Source organism: Protopterus annectens, chromosome 2.part1 (assembly GCF_019279795.1).
Source record: "Protopterus annectens isolate FY-2018-M chromosome 2.part1, PAN1.0, whole genome shotgun sequence".
Classification (NCBI taxonomy): Eukaryota; Metazoa; Chordata; order Ceratodontiformes; family Protopteridae; genus Protopterus; species Protopterus annectens.
In genome coordinates this window covers 1842784320-1842801057 of record NC_056729.1, presented here as the reverse complement: position 1 = coordinate 1842801057, position 16738 = coordinate 1842784320, and the positions used below count along the sequence as shown (strand labels likewise).

At 41.6% G+C, this 16738-nt stretch overlaps 1 protein-coding gene across 2 annotated transcripts in view; it reads right to left on the bottom strand.

Annotated features, from left to right (window-relative positions):
• LOC122794659 (probable carboxypeptidase X1) overlaps positions 1-16738 on the bottom strand; it is a 1175708-nt gene that overhangs the window by 99301 nt on the left and 1059669 nt on the right. For both annotated transcript variants that reach the window (XM_044063283.1, XM_044063284.1), the window contains one exon: positions 15891-16185. In XM_044063283.1, the coding sequence (XP_043919218.1) occupies positions 15891-16185 (295 nt within the window). The remainder of the gene's footprint in view (positions 1-15890; positions 16186-16738) is intronic.

Here is a 16738-nt window from a genome sequence, read left to right as displayed (position 1 = left end):
CCTTTGGGCTAGGGTGTTGGAGCTAGAGTAATGCTCCCAGTCTATGTTTGGGTAGTTGAAGTCGCCCAATATAATGGTGTTTGGAGAAACCTTCATATTTTCCAGTGTTCTCAGGAAGGCCGAGTGGGGTTCCTGGGTTTGGGAGGGTGGTCTGTAGCAGGCTATAAACTGGAAGGCAGTTTTACCCACTGTTAGTTGCACATGGATAGTCTCTGATGCTTTGTGCTTTGCCACCAACCTGGAGGTGTGGGTATCTTTGATGAATATTGATACTCACCCTCCTTTTGTGGTTCGGTCCAAGTTTTGGGGCCGAAAAGCATGGTATGAGGTATAACCTGGTAGTGCTGGGGTGCTCTTGGGAGCCCTGAACCAGGTTTCTGTTACTGCACAGATATCGATGTTCTCCATGCTAAGGAGAGTTTCGAGTGCGTGCATCTTGAGGTTTAGACTTCTGGCGTTGAGTAGCATTCCTCTTAGTTTCTTATCCTTTGTGATACCTATGGAGGTGGGTTTGTCTTTTGAGCCTTGCCTAAAAAGGCACTATGGTGGTTGCAAGAGCCTTTGCCAATATCTGAAATCCCAGGGGTGACAGGTGGAACCTGTCCCTAGTGAAGCATCGTGGCTTGTCGAGCATATCATCCCAAGCTGACAGGCATTGGATCCCCTTTGAATGACACCAGTACTTAAGCCAATTGTTGAAATTGATCATCTTGTCTTCATATTGTGACATCATTCTTGGTGAGGGTAAGATGCTACTCAAGGTCAGGGTCATACCAGCCTAGGCTACATGCTCAGAGAGCTCCTTTATGTCTCTTTTCATATAGTCCAGGGAGGTACGTCTCAGGTCATTCACACCAGCATGGACAATGACTGAGTCATATTTGTACTTGCCTTGGAGTGACCTGAGTGCTTGTGCTTGGGTGTCTGCTTTGGAGGTCTCTGCTGCTTAGGCAGATCTTTATTTAGAGCCTCCCAGTATGTTTTTGTGTGATTATGTGTTTGGTTTGCTGTCGTGGTAGGTCTATGTGAGACTGGAATTGTAGTGAGTGTGGTTTCCTTCTCCTCCTGACTAGTTATGCCAGTACTGAGTTGAGAGAGCTTAGCCTCCAGTTTGGCTATATGGTTGCATCTCTCACATATGTTGGAATTTTTTGGGAGGAGGAGAGGGTTGTCTGTGTACATGAGGCAGTTGTAACATTGCCTCAAGATTCCCAGATTCACCAGCTGGACCGGAGAGGAGATTGACAACTGACCTTTGGACATGCTAGAATAATATTGGGAATTCCTTAATAATTGAAAACAAGGGCCAGTGGGGAGTGAGGGTGTAGTGCTTTTAATTTTTAGTGCTGACTTATATAATTGCTTTAGTGAGCAAGTGCCAGGTAACTTAAGTGCAATGTGTTACAGGTAACTTAAATGCAAAAACGACAAGCAGTAACTTTCTTTCAAGTGAAACAAGGAAATAAGTACAGTAAGCAATGCAGATATCAGTAGTGATCCACAGAAGCGCTGAAAAGCCGCATATTAGGTGGAATTAGTGTTCTTATTACTTGTTTAAGCTGAGGAGGGAGTGTTTCCAGTTTAAGAGGGCTCGAACTCTCTTACTCTTAGATAGCAATATCGTCCTCTTATTGTAAAGGCTGTTAATGGCAGTTGTCCACCAGGCAGGTATGCTCTTCCTTAAGGAGCTTATTTTGGTCCTATTAGGTACATCTGAGTCAATGCAGTTGTACAGGTGTTTGTATAAAGCATTGGTGTCGAGCTTGGTATAGTCAGTTCCATCTGAGGGAAGAGGTGCAGTGAAGCTATTTTTACCATCCCATAAGAGGTTATAATCTGCTTTGGAGACAATTTATTGTTTAGCTGCTGCTGGGGGGCGGGTTAGGTGTGATATTTACTTCGAATGAGACCAATCTGTGGTCAGATCTCACCAGGGAGGACCTCACAGTGGGGTTGTTACAGTGGTCCCCTATTTGGTGAGCACGAGATCCAGGATGTTGGCACCCCTTGTGGGGCTGTCAACAGCGGGTCCAGGGCATTGGAGTTAACAAAGTCAAGGAACCTTTGGGCAGATGAGTTTGAGCATGAGTAATTTACTCAGTCAATGGATGGGTAGTTAAAGTCACCCAAAACTATAATGTTTGGATGTATCTTGATAGACTCAAGCAGATCCAAATAGGCAGAGCAGGTGTCCTGATTCATGGGGGGGGGAGTCCTGTAGCTGGCAATGACTTGAATAGTTGTTCTACCAACAGTTAATTGCACCTGAAGTGTCTCAAGGGAGTCATACTGTTTAATTAATCTGGAGATGTATGTTAGAGTGCATTTAGCAGTGAATAAAAGATTGAAATTAATTCTGCTGTAAATCTGCTGAAAGATTAACCATATAATAAAACTTTTGCTTTAATGTAGGAATATAGCTTAGCAATGTAAAATGGCATACATGCTGTGTGACATAGCTCTGGCTAAAATAAGTGAAAAACAAGGAACATCTATTAATTGGCACGATAATTCCTAAAAGACATGTTTTCTCAAAATCAGCAGCAGAACAGTTTGATGTATTCTCACAGATGCTTCCTTACAGATCTGTCAATGGACATGTTTTTATAAAATCGGTAGTAGGGTTATTCCACAAAATATTTTCTGAAAGACATGTTTGTCACAACTTAGGAAAAGCTTGATGTAATTCCTCACAGATAAATGAACATAGCTTTTTATAGACTCAGCAGAAAACAATTCTGAAAGGCAATTATTGCGTGCATTCTCACATCAGCAGAAGTACTCACAAGTAAATCACAAAAGGACAACAGGAAAGTCTAAAAACAGACATTACTTATTTTCCCACAGAAGCTCCTTACAAATGAATAAAAAACAGAATCTAAAGTGTGTGTCTAGAGCAGTATATAAGAACTGTAAATCAAACTATGTTAGAGGTATTTGGTAGGAACACACTTGTTCCGGGGTAATTGGAGAATGGAAAGCCATAATCTATATTGGTAGTGAAGAAAAATGTTTGCACATTAAATCTGTAAAGTACAGTCATACGTCTTGTTTGTTATAAAAATAAGTTATTTATTAGTAACTGTGCTTACAGTAAAATAGCATTGTGCTGCAAAATATATTCTTTCATCAGAGTGTAGCCTGCAAGACTCTGTGTTAACAGCCAGCAAGACTTTGTGTCTTAAGAAGACTTTGGTTCATAGGTTCATAGGTTTATAGGTTGGTACTTGGCTATTGGCCCTAAGGCCTATTCAAGCCCAGCCATAACAATTCCCTGGCTATTTCTTCCCACAGTATTTACTTCCCTGGACCCCTGTCTATCAGGGTGACTGACATGATCCCTGGGGTGAATTTCCTATCTCCCATCCAATCATCAAGGTTCCTTTTAAAGAGGGCCAAAGAGGCGCTCTGCTTGACATGTAAGGCCAGTCTATTTCAGAGTCTGGGAAGTCTCTGGGACAGGAACCTATCCCTCCAGCATGTTTTGTTTATTGTGATGACAAGGTTTAGATTCCTGGAGTGTGTGTCTCAGAGAGACTGGGATTTCTTTAAGTGTAGAATGTCCAACAGCTCTGGGTTTGACATGGCCTTGTATGTTAAGCAGAGATCGTCTCTGAGTAGACGATATGTGACAGAGTATAGGTGAAGTTTGTTTACACGGTCAGCATAGGGCATCTGCTTTAGGCCTGTGATTCTTTTAGTGAGGTATTTCTGTGGCCTTTCCAGTTGTTGCAGATGTCTTGAAAGGTACATACCAAATGGGGCATTGTATTCTATAATGGGTCTAATGAGGGATGCGTACAGTGGGACAATGATGTCCTTTTTTCTGGATGAAAAGCCCTTAGTGGTGAGGTTGCCACACAGAAGGATTTCCTGACTTTTGTGATGATGTGGTAATCGAAGGTGAGACCACTCTCCACCTGTGTCCCTAAGTTCGGTTCCAGTCAAGTCAAGTCCAGCAAGTTCCAGTGCAGCACAGCATGCAGTACCTTCATTCAGAAATTTGTCAGTGTATTTATCTTTAATGAATATTGATACATCACCTCCTTTAGTTTTCACACCTTCAGTTTGAGGTCTAAACATGTGGCTGGGGTGCTCTCCACAGCCTTAAACCAGGTCTCCATGACTGCACAAATGTCTGCATCTTCCAAGGTGAGGACAGCTTCCAGTGAGCACAGTTTTGTGTTGAGATGTCTGCATCTTCAAGGTGAGGACAGCTTCCAGTGAGTGCAGTTTTGTGTTGAGACTCCTTACGTTTAGCAGCATAACCTTGAGGTTGTTTTTAGATAGAGTTTTTACATTGGAAACTTTGTTCTTGAGACACTGCCTAAAAGAGACACTATGGGGAACAAGAGCTTAGACAGTAGCCAAAACCCAGGGGTGACAAATGAAGACTATCTCTAGCAAATCATCAAGGTCTGTTGATCATGTCATCTTAGGCTGACAGATATTGAATCCCCTTAGAATGACATCAGAAGCTAAGCCAATTATTAAAGTCAATCATTTTCTGTTTGTATTGAGGCATCATCCTAGGTGAAGGTAAAATTCTGCTTAAGGCTAGGGACATACCTGCCTGAGACGCATAGTCTGAGAGCTCAGTCATGTCTGTCTTCATATAGTCCAGAGAGGCACATCTCAAGTCATTTACACCAACATGGACTATGATGGAGTCATAGCAGTACCTGTTGTTGAGGGACTTGAATGCATGTGTGCTATTGTGTATCATGGCACCTGGCAGACAGCTGACAGTGACCCTTTCCTTATCCAACCTGGAATCACTTATGACTAATATGTTGATTTTGTGTTTTGCCTTAATGGTTTGACAGGTGAGACACTGGTGTGTGAGCTATTATGTGTAATGTGTTCTGTAGAGGAAGTATTATGTGTAGTGTGCTTGTGTTTGTATTTGGGAGGTCTCTGGTGTTTAGGTATGTTTCTGGTGAGGACCTCTGCATATGCAGTATGTGTTATGTTGGTTTGGGGGAGTAGGAGGTGAGGTGTGCATGCTATCAACCTGCTCATTGTCACATGTACTGACTAATGTGAGAGAGACCATGGATTCAAGGCTCTTAATATAGTTGCATCTCTCACACATTGTGTTTGTGTGGACTAGGAGTAGAGGTTTGTCGGTGAACATGAGAGAGTTGCTACACTGCCTCAGAATGCCCATGTTGAGCAAGCTGGCTGGAGAAACTGTGGGAAATTGTCTGTCCATAGTGATAAGTAAATTTATATGATCATGAAAAGAGGTGACACTTAGGAGTGGCTACTGGGTGAGAGATGTGTTAGTACCTCTGAGGCTAGGCTTAGTGTTCTACCTGACAGTAGGGCATGGCAGTGGGAAACCTCTGGAGCACCACAAGCAAAATGCTAAGGGAAAATTTTACAAACAAAATGTTTGTGTCTGTAACCACCACTACGAGGTAATGCACGATGCAGCACTACTCACAAACAAGTGCGAACTCGTGCCTTAAATTAAAAAAGAAAATACCCTTTTAGCTCAGACTAGCCAATAAGAATGCTCTCTCTGAGCTCTTGTCTAATCACCCTCAATTAGATGGGACCCAGACAGCACTCTCCTCACACAAGGGTGCAGAAGGGCTTTCAACAAAATACGTGGCCTGATGTTGATGCTCAGACATTAGAAAACAGACCCAGAGATAGCAAACTTGAAATTGAGCAGTGCTACAACTGAAAGAGTACAGTGTACAGTAAAATGTGGCCAAAAATGGTTCAGACAATTCAGACATACAGTGCAATTCAAATACAAGTTAAAAGTGTAATAATAGAGCACAAACTGGCACTTATAGTTAGTTGGAAGCAACAGATGCCTCAGATATTTCAGTATCTCACTGAAGAGCTGGTTTTAGAGCTCAAGTGATACCAAACAGTCTAGATTCAGCAAATCTGAATTTAGCCTCTGCTATAAAATGCGGAATTACTGGAAATTAATAGTGCATAAAATCAGTCACAACATCAGAAAGCAATTTAAATAATGTAGCAATTCACCAGCAATTCCCAGCAAAGAAGGGTGTAGGTCACATTCTCTCACCACAAGAGTCTAGACCACAAGCCCTCTTAATGTAAAATAACTGGTTTTGAGCACAAGTCCTTAAGCTAGAACTAAGACACTTTAGAATAACAGACACAATAGGCCTACAACAAGCAATTTCCAACCAGAAGGGTGTAGACCACATTCTCCCACCACAAGAGTCTAGACCACAACCCTCCCAATGTGAAGTAACTAGTTTGGAGCTCAGGTGCTTAAATCAGAATTAAGACACTTTCAGAACAGACACAAAGAGCCTTCAACCAGCAATTCCCAGCTTAGAAGGGTGTAGGCTATACTCTTCCCACCACAAGAGTCTAGACCACAATTCTTCCTAATGTAAGATAACTGGTTTGGACCCCCCAAGTGCTTAAAATGGAACAAAGACACTTAGAACGAAAAGCACAATAGGCCATCACTCAGCAATTCCCAGCTCAGCAGGACAGAGGCTACCCTCTCCTCCCACAAGAGTGCAGACCATAAACCTTCTTAATGTAAAATAACTGGCCTAAAGCCCAAGTCCTTAAAATGGAACAAAGACACTTAGAATGAAAAGCACAATAGGCCATCACTCAGCAATTCCCAGCTCAGCAGGACAGAGGCTACCCTCTCCTCCCACAAGAGTGCAGACCATAAACCTTCTTAATGTAAAATAACTGGCCTAAAGCCCAAGTCCTTTAACCAAACTAAGACACTTAGAACGAAAAGCACAATAGGCCATCACTCAGCAATTCCCAGCTCAGCAGGACAGAGGCTACCCTCTCCTCCCACAAGAGTGCAGACCATAAACCTTCTTAATGTAAAGTAACTGGCCTAAAGCCCAAGTTCTTTAACCAAACTAAGACACTTAGAGTAACAATTACAATTTAATCAGGCTACTAACACACGGTAGTAAATGCAGCAGACTGACACTGTTGCACATAGAATTCAGTTAACATTTTAAGTGGTTTCGAGTAGTCTGCTCTTATCTGCCTCCAGTTGTGCAGAACCTTTCGGATCGTTGCCCTATTTATGTACTCTCCTTAAGCAAGTCACTTACCCAGATAGTGCTCTCAAGCCACTGGGAATTTGGGGTATGCTCCTCAATGGTCTCCAGAACTGCAGGCCTAGTAAGTACATTTGAACAAGACTAGTTATCATGTAAAGGAAGGAAACTTATTGTGATAAACAGAAGCATCATCATGTGATCCATGTTCTTTGGGTGGGATCCTTGGTTTTCTTGTTCTGTTGAATCTTGACAATCTGTTCATTACTAAGCTGTGAATGAACTGTACAGCCCGAAGTCTACAAGTTTAGTGTTTAATATTTTAAGCATGAATATATTTTAACCGATCTTGTTGTTTGTAGGTGCACAAGTATGGAATGCCCTATCTGGTGCAACAGTTTATGTACCACTTAGTGCAGATGAGGAAGTCTATGACCTATTAAAGAGCTGTTTCCTGTAGTACATAGTTTTGTTCCATCAGCCATAATTTGTCTTCTGTGTGACTCTGCTAAGTTACTTCATGAGACAGTACTCCTGGTCCACTCACAAAATGAGACACTTATGTCCAGTGGGTGTCCCAGACTATTAGCAAATGTGGCATACATTTGTCTTCTGAATTCCTGCACCCTTCACATAGATGCCAATTAGTACTTCACAATATACTATTTGACTATGAATAATGGGTTGCCAGATGCATTTTCACTAAATGTGAGCTTCAAGGGAAGAGAAGTTTACTGTTTCTCATGCTAACTCTGTTTTCCATGCAAAACAGTTTTGTTTAACAGATGGACATCAGTGTTTGTGCTCTAAAATTTGAAATAAAAGTTTTAAATTAAATCCGTGTACCTGTAATCATTGTAAAAGTAAACAAGAAAATAACATTAAGACTAACAGCTTTTAACAACAGTGCTTATGGTAAATGAGTAGATCTAGACAAGTAATGGGACGGTGGAATGTCTGCAGGTGGGGGCCCTGCTACATTACCCAGCCTAGGGCACCATTTTTTCCATGATCCATCTGTAGCTGTAGTGCCTGAGGTATAACATGGGATGAGAGACAGAGGTGTGGTACCCCAATGTGAAGGACAGATTATATCAGCTCAGAGTATAATATGTGCTGTGAAGGAATGCAGGAGACAGGAGGGTATCATAAGGGGAAGGGGAGATTACATCAAGTAGAGGAGAGGAGGCAGGTGCCACACTGAGAAGGGGAAAACATGTCAGGTCAGTGCAACATGTGCTGCAACAAGGTGGAAGAGAAAAGCAGGTCTCACACTGTGGACAGCAGATCCCATCATGTCACTGCATCACATATGGTGTGGCAGGGAGCAAGAGACAGGCAATTACTAAGCCTCAAAAGGGAGATCATGTCAGCTGCTTGTGAAGAGAAGAATATGTCAAGTCACTTTGTCACATGAGGTATGACAGGGTACAAGATAAGGACAGGTAGTATGTTATGTCAGGCATGCAGTGTAAAAGGAAGCAGGATTACAAGCAAGGGTCACACTGTGAAGGAAAGATTTTGTCAGGTTAAAATATGACATGTAGTGTGACAAGATACAGGAGAAGTGCAAGCATCCCGTTGTAAAGGGGACACCTGGAAAGATTACTATAGCAAGTGGCATGTGACAGGATTTTAAGGAAAGAGATAAACACAACACTGTGCAGGGGAAAACAGGAGAGGCCACAGTACTAAAAAAGGATAAGAAAAGGCATAGTAAAGAGACAGGCATGACAATATAAAAAGGAAGATCAAAGATGCCACAGTATAATATGTGATGTCATCAGCACAGAAAACTGTATCATATAAGCTGTGTTTTCATCTGCATCACCTGAGCTGTGGCCATTTTGCTTAACCTATTTCTTCTGGGACTATAAAACCAACAGCAATTGAGCATTTTTTTATGTTGGGGACAAGGCTATTTATATCTCACATGCTGAGTATGAGTCTGTGTGCACCCTTCTCTGATGCAACAAAATTGGAGGTTGACAAATCTCAGATTAAACTACAACCAGTGGAAAAGGCTGTAGAAAAAAATAAAACTAGTAAATCCACTCCTCCAGCTGTAAACACACAGGCAACAATAAAGGCAGTCCCAGCCACTCTCAGATGATAATTCCAATGAAAGATTCGATAACGTGTAAACATTTTAATTCATGAACAAACACTACAAGGATTTAGCACTTCCATCTCCCAACAGAAAACTTCATCAGAATCAATTAATACAACATCCAATCACTCTTTAAATACATATAAAACAATTCCCATTGGTTAACATCTCTTTATATCCCTCCCTCAATAATATATTTAAAATTTTAAAATACAGTATATTATACACTATATTATTAAATCATAAGCACATATTGTATTCTAACATACATTCTATGTACATCTTGTAAATACATTTGTAAATACATTTATAAGTACATATTATAAATATATATTATGAATACATGTTGTAGTATAGGTTCATAGGTTGGTTCATAGGTTAGTACTAGGCTATCAGCCCTAGGGCCTATACAAGCCTAGCCATAACAATTCCCTGGCTATTTCTTCCCACACTATTTACTTCCCTGGACCCCTGTCTAGCAGGGCGACTGACGTGATCCCCGGGGTGAATTTCCTTTCTCCCATCCAATCGTCAAGGTTCCTTTTGAAGAGGACCAAAGAGGCACTCCGCTTCACATGTATGGGCAATCTATTCCAGAGTCTGGGGAGTCTCTGGGTCAGGAACCTATCCCTCCAGCATGTTTTGTTTATTGTGATGACAAGGTATAGATCCCTTGAGCATGTGGCTCTGAGGGATTGGGATTTCTTTAAGTGTAGCATGTCCAACAGCTCTGGGTTTGAGATGGCCTTGTATGTTAAGCAAAGATCGCCTCTGAGTAGATGATATGCGACAGAGTATAGCTGGAGTTTTTTAAGGCGGTCAGCATAGGGCATCTGCTTTAGGCCTGTGATTCTTTTAGTGAGGTATTTCTGTGGCCTTTCCAGTTGTTGCAGATGTCTTGAGAGGTACATACCAAACAGGGCATTGTATTCTATAATGGGTCTAATGAGGGATGAGTACAGTGGGACAATGACCTCCTTTTTACTGGATGAAAAGCTCTTAATGATGAGGTGTGCCACATAGAAGGATTTCCTGACTGTTATGGCGACGTTGTTATCGAAGGTGGGACCACTGTCCACCTGTGTCCCTAAGTCTCTTATCAAACTTTCGGTGTTTAGTGTACTGCCACCTATATGGTAATTCACGGATACATGTTTTTTCCCAAAGGGGATAACTATACATTTCTTGGCATTGAGCTTGAGCCCATGGCTCTGGCACCAAGCATCTTTGTAAGGCCCTTTTGTAGAGTATCCACATCATTTGGGGATTCAATAATGGCTCCCAGTTTGCAGTCATCTGCAAACTTTGTTATCCAGAGTCCCTTAGTGTTGGCCTGTACTTCAGAGAAGTAGATGCCAAACAAGAGTGGTCCCAGGACTGAACCCTGAGGTACTCCACTTGTCACTTGTCTGAAGCTGGATTTGGAGTTGGCTACTTTTACAGTGTGGGTTCTATCAGTAAGCCAGTTAGCAACCCATTGGGTGACGTAGGGAATAATGCCCAGCTTAGTAAGTTTATCTATGATTCCAGAGTGGGGGATGGTGTCAACGGCCTTGGCAAGATCTAGACAGGCTGTGTGGACCACCTTACCCTTGTCCATGGCTCTGGAGACTGATTCAAAGAAGTCAGTCAAGTTCAGGAGACAAGATCAGCCCTTCACGAACCCAAACTGGGTGGGGTCCAGTGTTTGAAGGTTGCCAATGTCTTTGTTTATAAGTTCCATGATAATATGCTCCATGGCCTTGCAGATAAGGCTTGTCAGACTGATGGGACGGCAGTTTCCAGGATCCAAGGTGGATCCCCCCTTGTGGAGTGGGATAACTGTAGCTCTGCTCCACTCAGTGGGCATGAAACCTGAGGTGAGGGTATGATTAAACATGACACTTAGGTGAGGTGCCAGTTCATTTTGTAGTTCATGTAGTACACAGCCCAGGATGTCATCTGGTCCCATGGATGCTGTATTCTTAGCTTTGGAGAGTGCGTTTTTTACCTGTGTGGCCATTATTACCGGAATTTGGCAATCTTCCAGTATTGAGATGGGCCATTTAGGGGGTGAGAGGGGGTGAAGTTGGCACTGAATCGATCTGCCAGAATATTGGCAATATCCTTAGGATCAGTATATTTAATGCCATTCTGTTTTAGCTCAGAGCAGATCTGAGCATTGCCATTTAGATTCTTGACATAGTTATAGAATGCCTTGTGGTTGTCTTTGGAATCTTTGGCAATTTTATTTTCATAACTAGCTTTGGAGGATTTTATGAGGGATCTCAGTTTCTTACTGAGGCTGGTAAGGAAGTTTTTTGCATCCTGGGATTTTCCTCTTTTCTGCAACAGTTTCTTCCTTTTGTTGTAAAGTTTGTTTATGGCAGGGGATCACCAGATTTGCTTCTTTTTTTTGGATGAGAGCATCTTGGTTCTATTTGGGATGGCACGATTTATGCATGAGTGGATGTGCTCATATAGTGCCTTAGTGTAGGATTCAGCAGTTGAACTTTCAGCTCCTGTCTGCATGGGTGTCATGAAGTTTGTCACTTCTGACTTGAGTAGCATGAAGTTGGCTTTGGAGAAGTTTTTTATGGAGGTTCCCTTACTGGGGGTGGGGGTGGGATGTGGATGTTAAGGGTGATTAGCTTATGGTCAGACGTGGCTAACGAGGGGGTAACCATAGGTGTGGAGCATTGATTTCCCATGTTGGTAATGACCAGGTCTAGGATATTGGAGCCCCTGGTGGGACTATGGATTAGTTGATCCAGGGCATTGGAATTTATGAATTCCAAGAACCGTTGGGCAAAGGTGTTGGTACATGAGTAGCTTTCCCAGTTAATGGCAGGGTAGTTAAATCACCCAGTATTAGGGTATTTGGTTCTATCTTAATATTTTCCAGTATGTTTAGAAAGGTGTAGTGAGAATCTTGGGGTATGGTGGGGGATCTGTAGCAAGCTACAATTTGGATTGCAGTCTTACCTAGTGTTAGTTGCACCTGGAGAATTTCAGATGCATTGTGTTGGGCAACTAGCCTGGTGGTGTGAATATCCTTGGTGAATATTGACACTCCTCCACCTTTAGTGTTTTGGTCCTGCTTTGGTGGCCGAAAAGTGTGGTAAGAGTTGTAGCCTGGTATTGCAGGGGTGCTCTCTGAAGCCTTGAACCAGGTCTCAGTTACTGCACAGATATCGATGTTCTCCATTTTTAGGAGTGCCTTGAGAGAGTGCATTTTGAGGTTTAAACTTCTAGCATTGAGTAGCATTACCTTCAGATTTTGCATGCTTGTACCCGTTACGGTGGTGGTTTTGTTCTTTGAACTTTGCCTAAAAAAGGCACTATAGGGGTGGCAAGAGCTTTAGCCAGTAACCTGAATCCCAGGGGTGACAGGTGCAGACCATCTCTGGCAAAGCATCGTGGTCTGTCAGTCATGTCATCCCAGGCAGACCGATACTGGATCCCCTTCGAATGACACCAGAAGCTTAGCCAATTGTTAAAGTCAATCATTTTATCCTTATATTGTGGTATCATTCTGGGCGAAGGCAGGATGCTACTCAGGGCTAGGGTCATACCTGCCTGGGCCACATGATCCAAGAGCTCTTCCATGTCTCAATTCATGTAGTCCAGGGAGGTACGTCTGAAGTCATTCACTCCAACATGGACAATGACAGAGTCATATCTGTACTTGTTGTGGAGTGACTTGAGTGCATGCATTATGTGGTGGATCCTGGCACCCGACAGGCAGCTGACTGTAACTTTCTCCTTGTTCAACCGGGTGAGAGGGACATCAGTGTGCCGGACTATAGAGTCACCTATGACTAAAGTGTTAGGTACATTGTCTTGCCTTAGGGGCTGTTGCTGGGTGGCACACAGGTGTTTTGAACTATGTGACACTTTGGTTGTGATTGGTGTTTGTTTGCATTTCAGCTTCAAAGGTCCTTGTTGCTTGGGCAGGTTACAGTTAAGGGCCTCTGCATATGTGGATTTAGTGTTGCTATATGTGGGTGTTGGTGCTGTGGGTTTAGAAGGGCTATGTGTTGCTTGAGGTGTAGTGTGGGTGTTAACCTTCTCCTCTTGACTGTCTAGCACAATCTTGGGTGGAGAGAGCTTTGCTTCCATTTTGGATATGTAAGTGCATCTCTCACAGGTTGTAGTGTTGGGTGGTAGGAGGAGAGGGTTGCCTGTGTACATGAGGCAATTGCTGCATTGTCCCAGTATGCCCAGATTCACCAGGTGGACAGGAGAAATCACTGGAAGCTGACCCTTGGACATGCCTGGTTTGATGCTTTTTTTTTTTTTTTGTAAAGTACAGGAGCTGTTTTCCCTTACCTTAGCAAGGTACTTTGAAATCATAGGCTGTTTAGTGCCTACTATTAATTTCTCCTTATTAACAAGGAGAGTTGAGTGCTTGTATCAGTTTAGTACACTTTAAACAATTATTTGTAACTGTTTATAACTTGTTCGCCCTCAATTTTAGGGCTGGGGTCAATGAAATATGATCGTTCAAACCTGGGTGGACACAGGCATCCAGGCGTAACTGCCAAATTAATTCCCTAAATTCTAGCCTGGTCTCCCGGTCCCCAGCCATATCTTGTGATTTAACTAACTCTAAAACCCAGAATGTAAAATCTGCCTTCTTACATTTTAATACATGCCTAAATAGGGCGTTATTTTCCTTTTTCATACTTATTTTGTACTTATGCTCATATATTCTTTGTCTCAGGCTACGTTCTGTTTTACCCACACAGAATGCCCAGCAGGTTATGCAGTAAGCAATGTACATAACTCCCTTGGTCGAACAACTGTAATGACCCACTGCTTGGTGTATAAATGGTGGTACAGGTAACCATAATTCCTCTTTAATCACTATAAATGTACATTTTGTGAACATCTACCGCACTTGTATGCTCCCTTCTTGATATGGATCTTGTCCCCCCCCCCCAGCTATTTTCTTTAGATTAGTATTCCTCCTAAACTAAACTTCATAGGTTCATAGATTAGTACTAGGCTAACTGCCCTTGCGAGCCATTTCAAGCCTAGCTAATTATCCCTTGTGAGACTCAAACCCTGCACCTTGTGTTTGTAAGGCAAACACCTTAACCATTAGGCCACCCTCCCACCTCCTCATTTTACTGAAGCTGAATCAGTGCCCTATTGAATCCTTCCAGCTGATTGGGCATCTTCCCAAATATTTCCCAACATTTGTTAATGGTATTCCTCACCATCCTTGTATCTTAGTTATATGTTGCAACTAAATATGGGGTCACAATATTGTTTGTATCAGATTTCCTATTGGTTATTGTTCCATCATTAGGGGATACCAACTTATCCAATAATGGTAGGTATTTTGTTCCCCAACCAGGTAAAACTTCTTCTTTCAAAGGTTTTATAGGGAATTAATTTGGCACTTATGCCTGGATGCCTGTGTCCACCCAGGTTTGAACAATCATATTTCATTGATCCCAGCCCTAAAATTGAGGGCGAACAAGTTATAAACAGTTACAAATAATTGTTTAAAGTGTACTGTACTACAACATGTGTTCATAATATATACTTATAATATGTACTTAGAAATGTATTTACAAATGTATTTACAAGATGTACATAGAATGTGTGTTAGAATACAATATGTGCTTATGATTTAATAATATAGTGGATAATATACTGTATTTTAAATTTTTACATTACCGCGGTGGTACGGTGGTAGCATTGTTACCTCACAGCAAGAGGTTCTCCCGCTCGATTCTCGGCGTGTCTTGAGAGTGCCTTCTGTGTGAAGTCTGCATGTCCTCCCAGTGGTTGGGTAGCGTTCAAAAGACATGCGTGCGTAAATGGGCATGACTTCGTTGAAGGTTGGGCGTCGAGCTGGCACCTCTGTGTTTCATAAAAATCTACTGCCAATCATTAGCGTACCGGAGTTCCGTTGTGGCGACCCCCTTACCGGGAAAAAGCAGAAAGACAAACAACAACATACTGTATTTTAAAATTTTAAACATATTATTAAGGGAGGGATATAAAGAGATGTTAATCAATGGGAATTGTTTTATATGTATGTAAAGAGGAACTGGATGTTGTATTAGCTGATTCTGATGAAGTTTTCTGTTGGGAGATAAAAGTGCTAAATCCTTGTAGTATTTGTCCATGAATTAAATTTTTTATGCATTATCGAATCGTTCATTGGTGTTATCATGTGAGAGTAGCTGGGACTGCCATTATTGGTGCCTGTGTGTTTACAGCTGGAGGAGTGGATTTACAAATCTCATATTAAGTTATGCACCAGTATCACTTCCATTTCATTCACCTGCACACTTCCAAATGAAATAGCTTCAGTAAAATGATCACTGATGAGTAGATATAAGAGAAAGGCAAACACTACAGGTGAAAGAATATCAGGTTGGATTATGTGACATATATGGAGATAACAGGATACAAGAAAGAAGAAGCCACGACTATTTGAAAGTGAGTTCAGGTCACCAGTTGGAATTTAGCATGTTATAATGTCTTACAGGGGAAGGCTGTGAATCTAGGTAAGGTCATTTGAAATTAATATGGACTGAAGAAACAGAAAATCCAGACCAGCCTTAGGAAAAAAGTTTTTAAGTTTAGAGGTTCATGATATGGGGTGGAAATGAAATGTTGGACCAATATACTTAGACATTTAACTACGATAAGTAAACAGCAAAATAGTGCTGAATATGTCAATAGAATAAAATAAGCCATTGCTGAGTCCAGGCAGCGGGTTTAAAGCCAGATGTGATACTTACTGCCAGGCACTGTGTGCCAGTCTGCCCCATTGATGATGTTGCCATGTCTGATGAAGTTATCCGTGTGACAGATCCTGCGGTCAAGGTTTGACATGACCCTGTTTGTGGTGGCATATACAGTGGCCAGCCAGCGGAAGAATGAGTCATCAGGGGTCGGTGTCTGTTCTTTGGCCTTCCAATCATGAGCCATGTCGAAGGGGTAAGTGACCACCAGCTCTCCCCCATGGAAATTGGCACTGAGCACAAACGGTATCTTTTGCATCCACTCTATTACTGCCCAAGTTTCAGGGGCAACCTAAGAAGAATATATAGAAAGGTAAGTTAGCCAAATATTAGGTTTTAGCATTAACTACCAATATAAAATTTCAATATTGCAGAGCATTCATACAATTAGTAAGTACAATGCTGAGAATAATAACAGTAATAATAATCATAATAATAATAATTATAATAATGTAAAAAGTAAACCACAAATTTTTGTTACATACCTAACGCCTCAGTCATAGCAAACATTCCACAGTTTCAAAAATATAAAACAAAACAAACCTATGCAAAAACTAATTAGCAACCAACTAGTCAGATAAAACTCAATAATCAAATGAATGGTTTCCAATTAAGATCAGTACTAACACCATTATATTTCAAAGTATTACATTTATTGCTTCTTTTCTTTATGTAGCACAATGCACATTTCAGATGCTCATTTCATTTCATTTTTTTATTTGTCTTAAATGTTCTGCTTTGTATTTGTTTCCTTTACATTTTTAGTCATCCAGCTTGCTTATTCTTGCTATAGAATCTTTGTTAATGAACATCTTAATTTGGTGTTTTCATTACAAAACTAACAA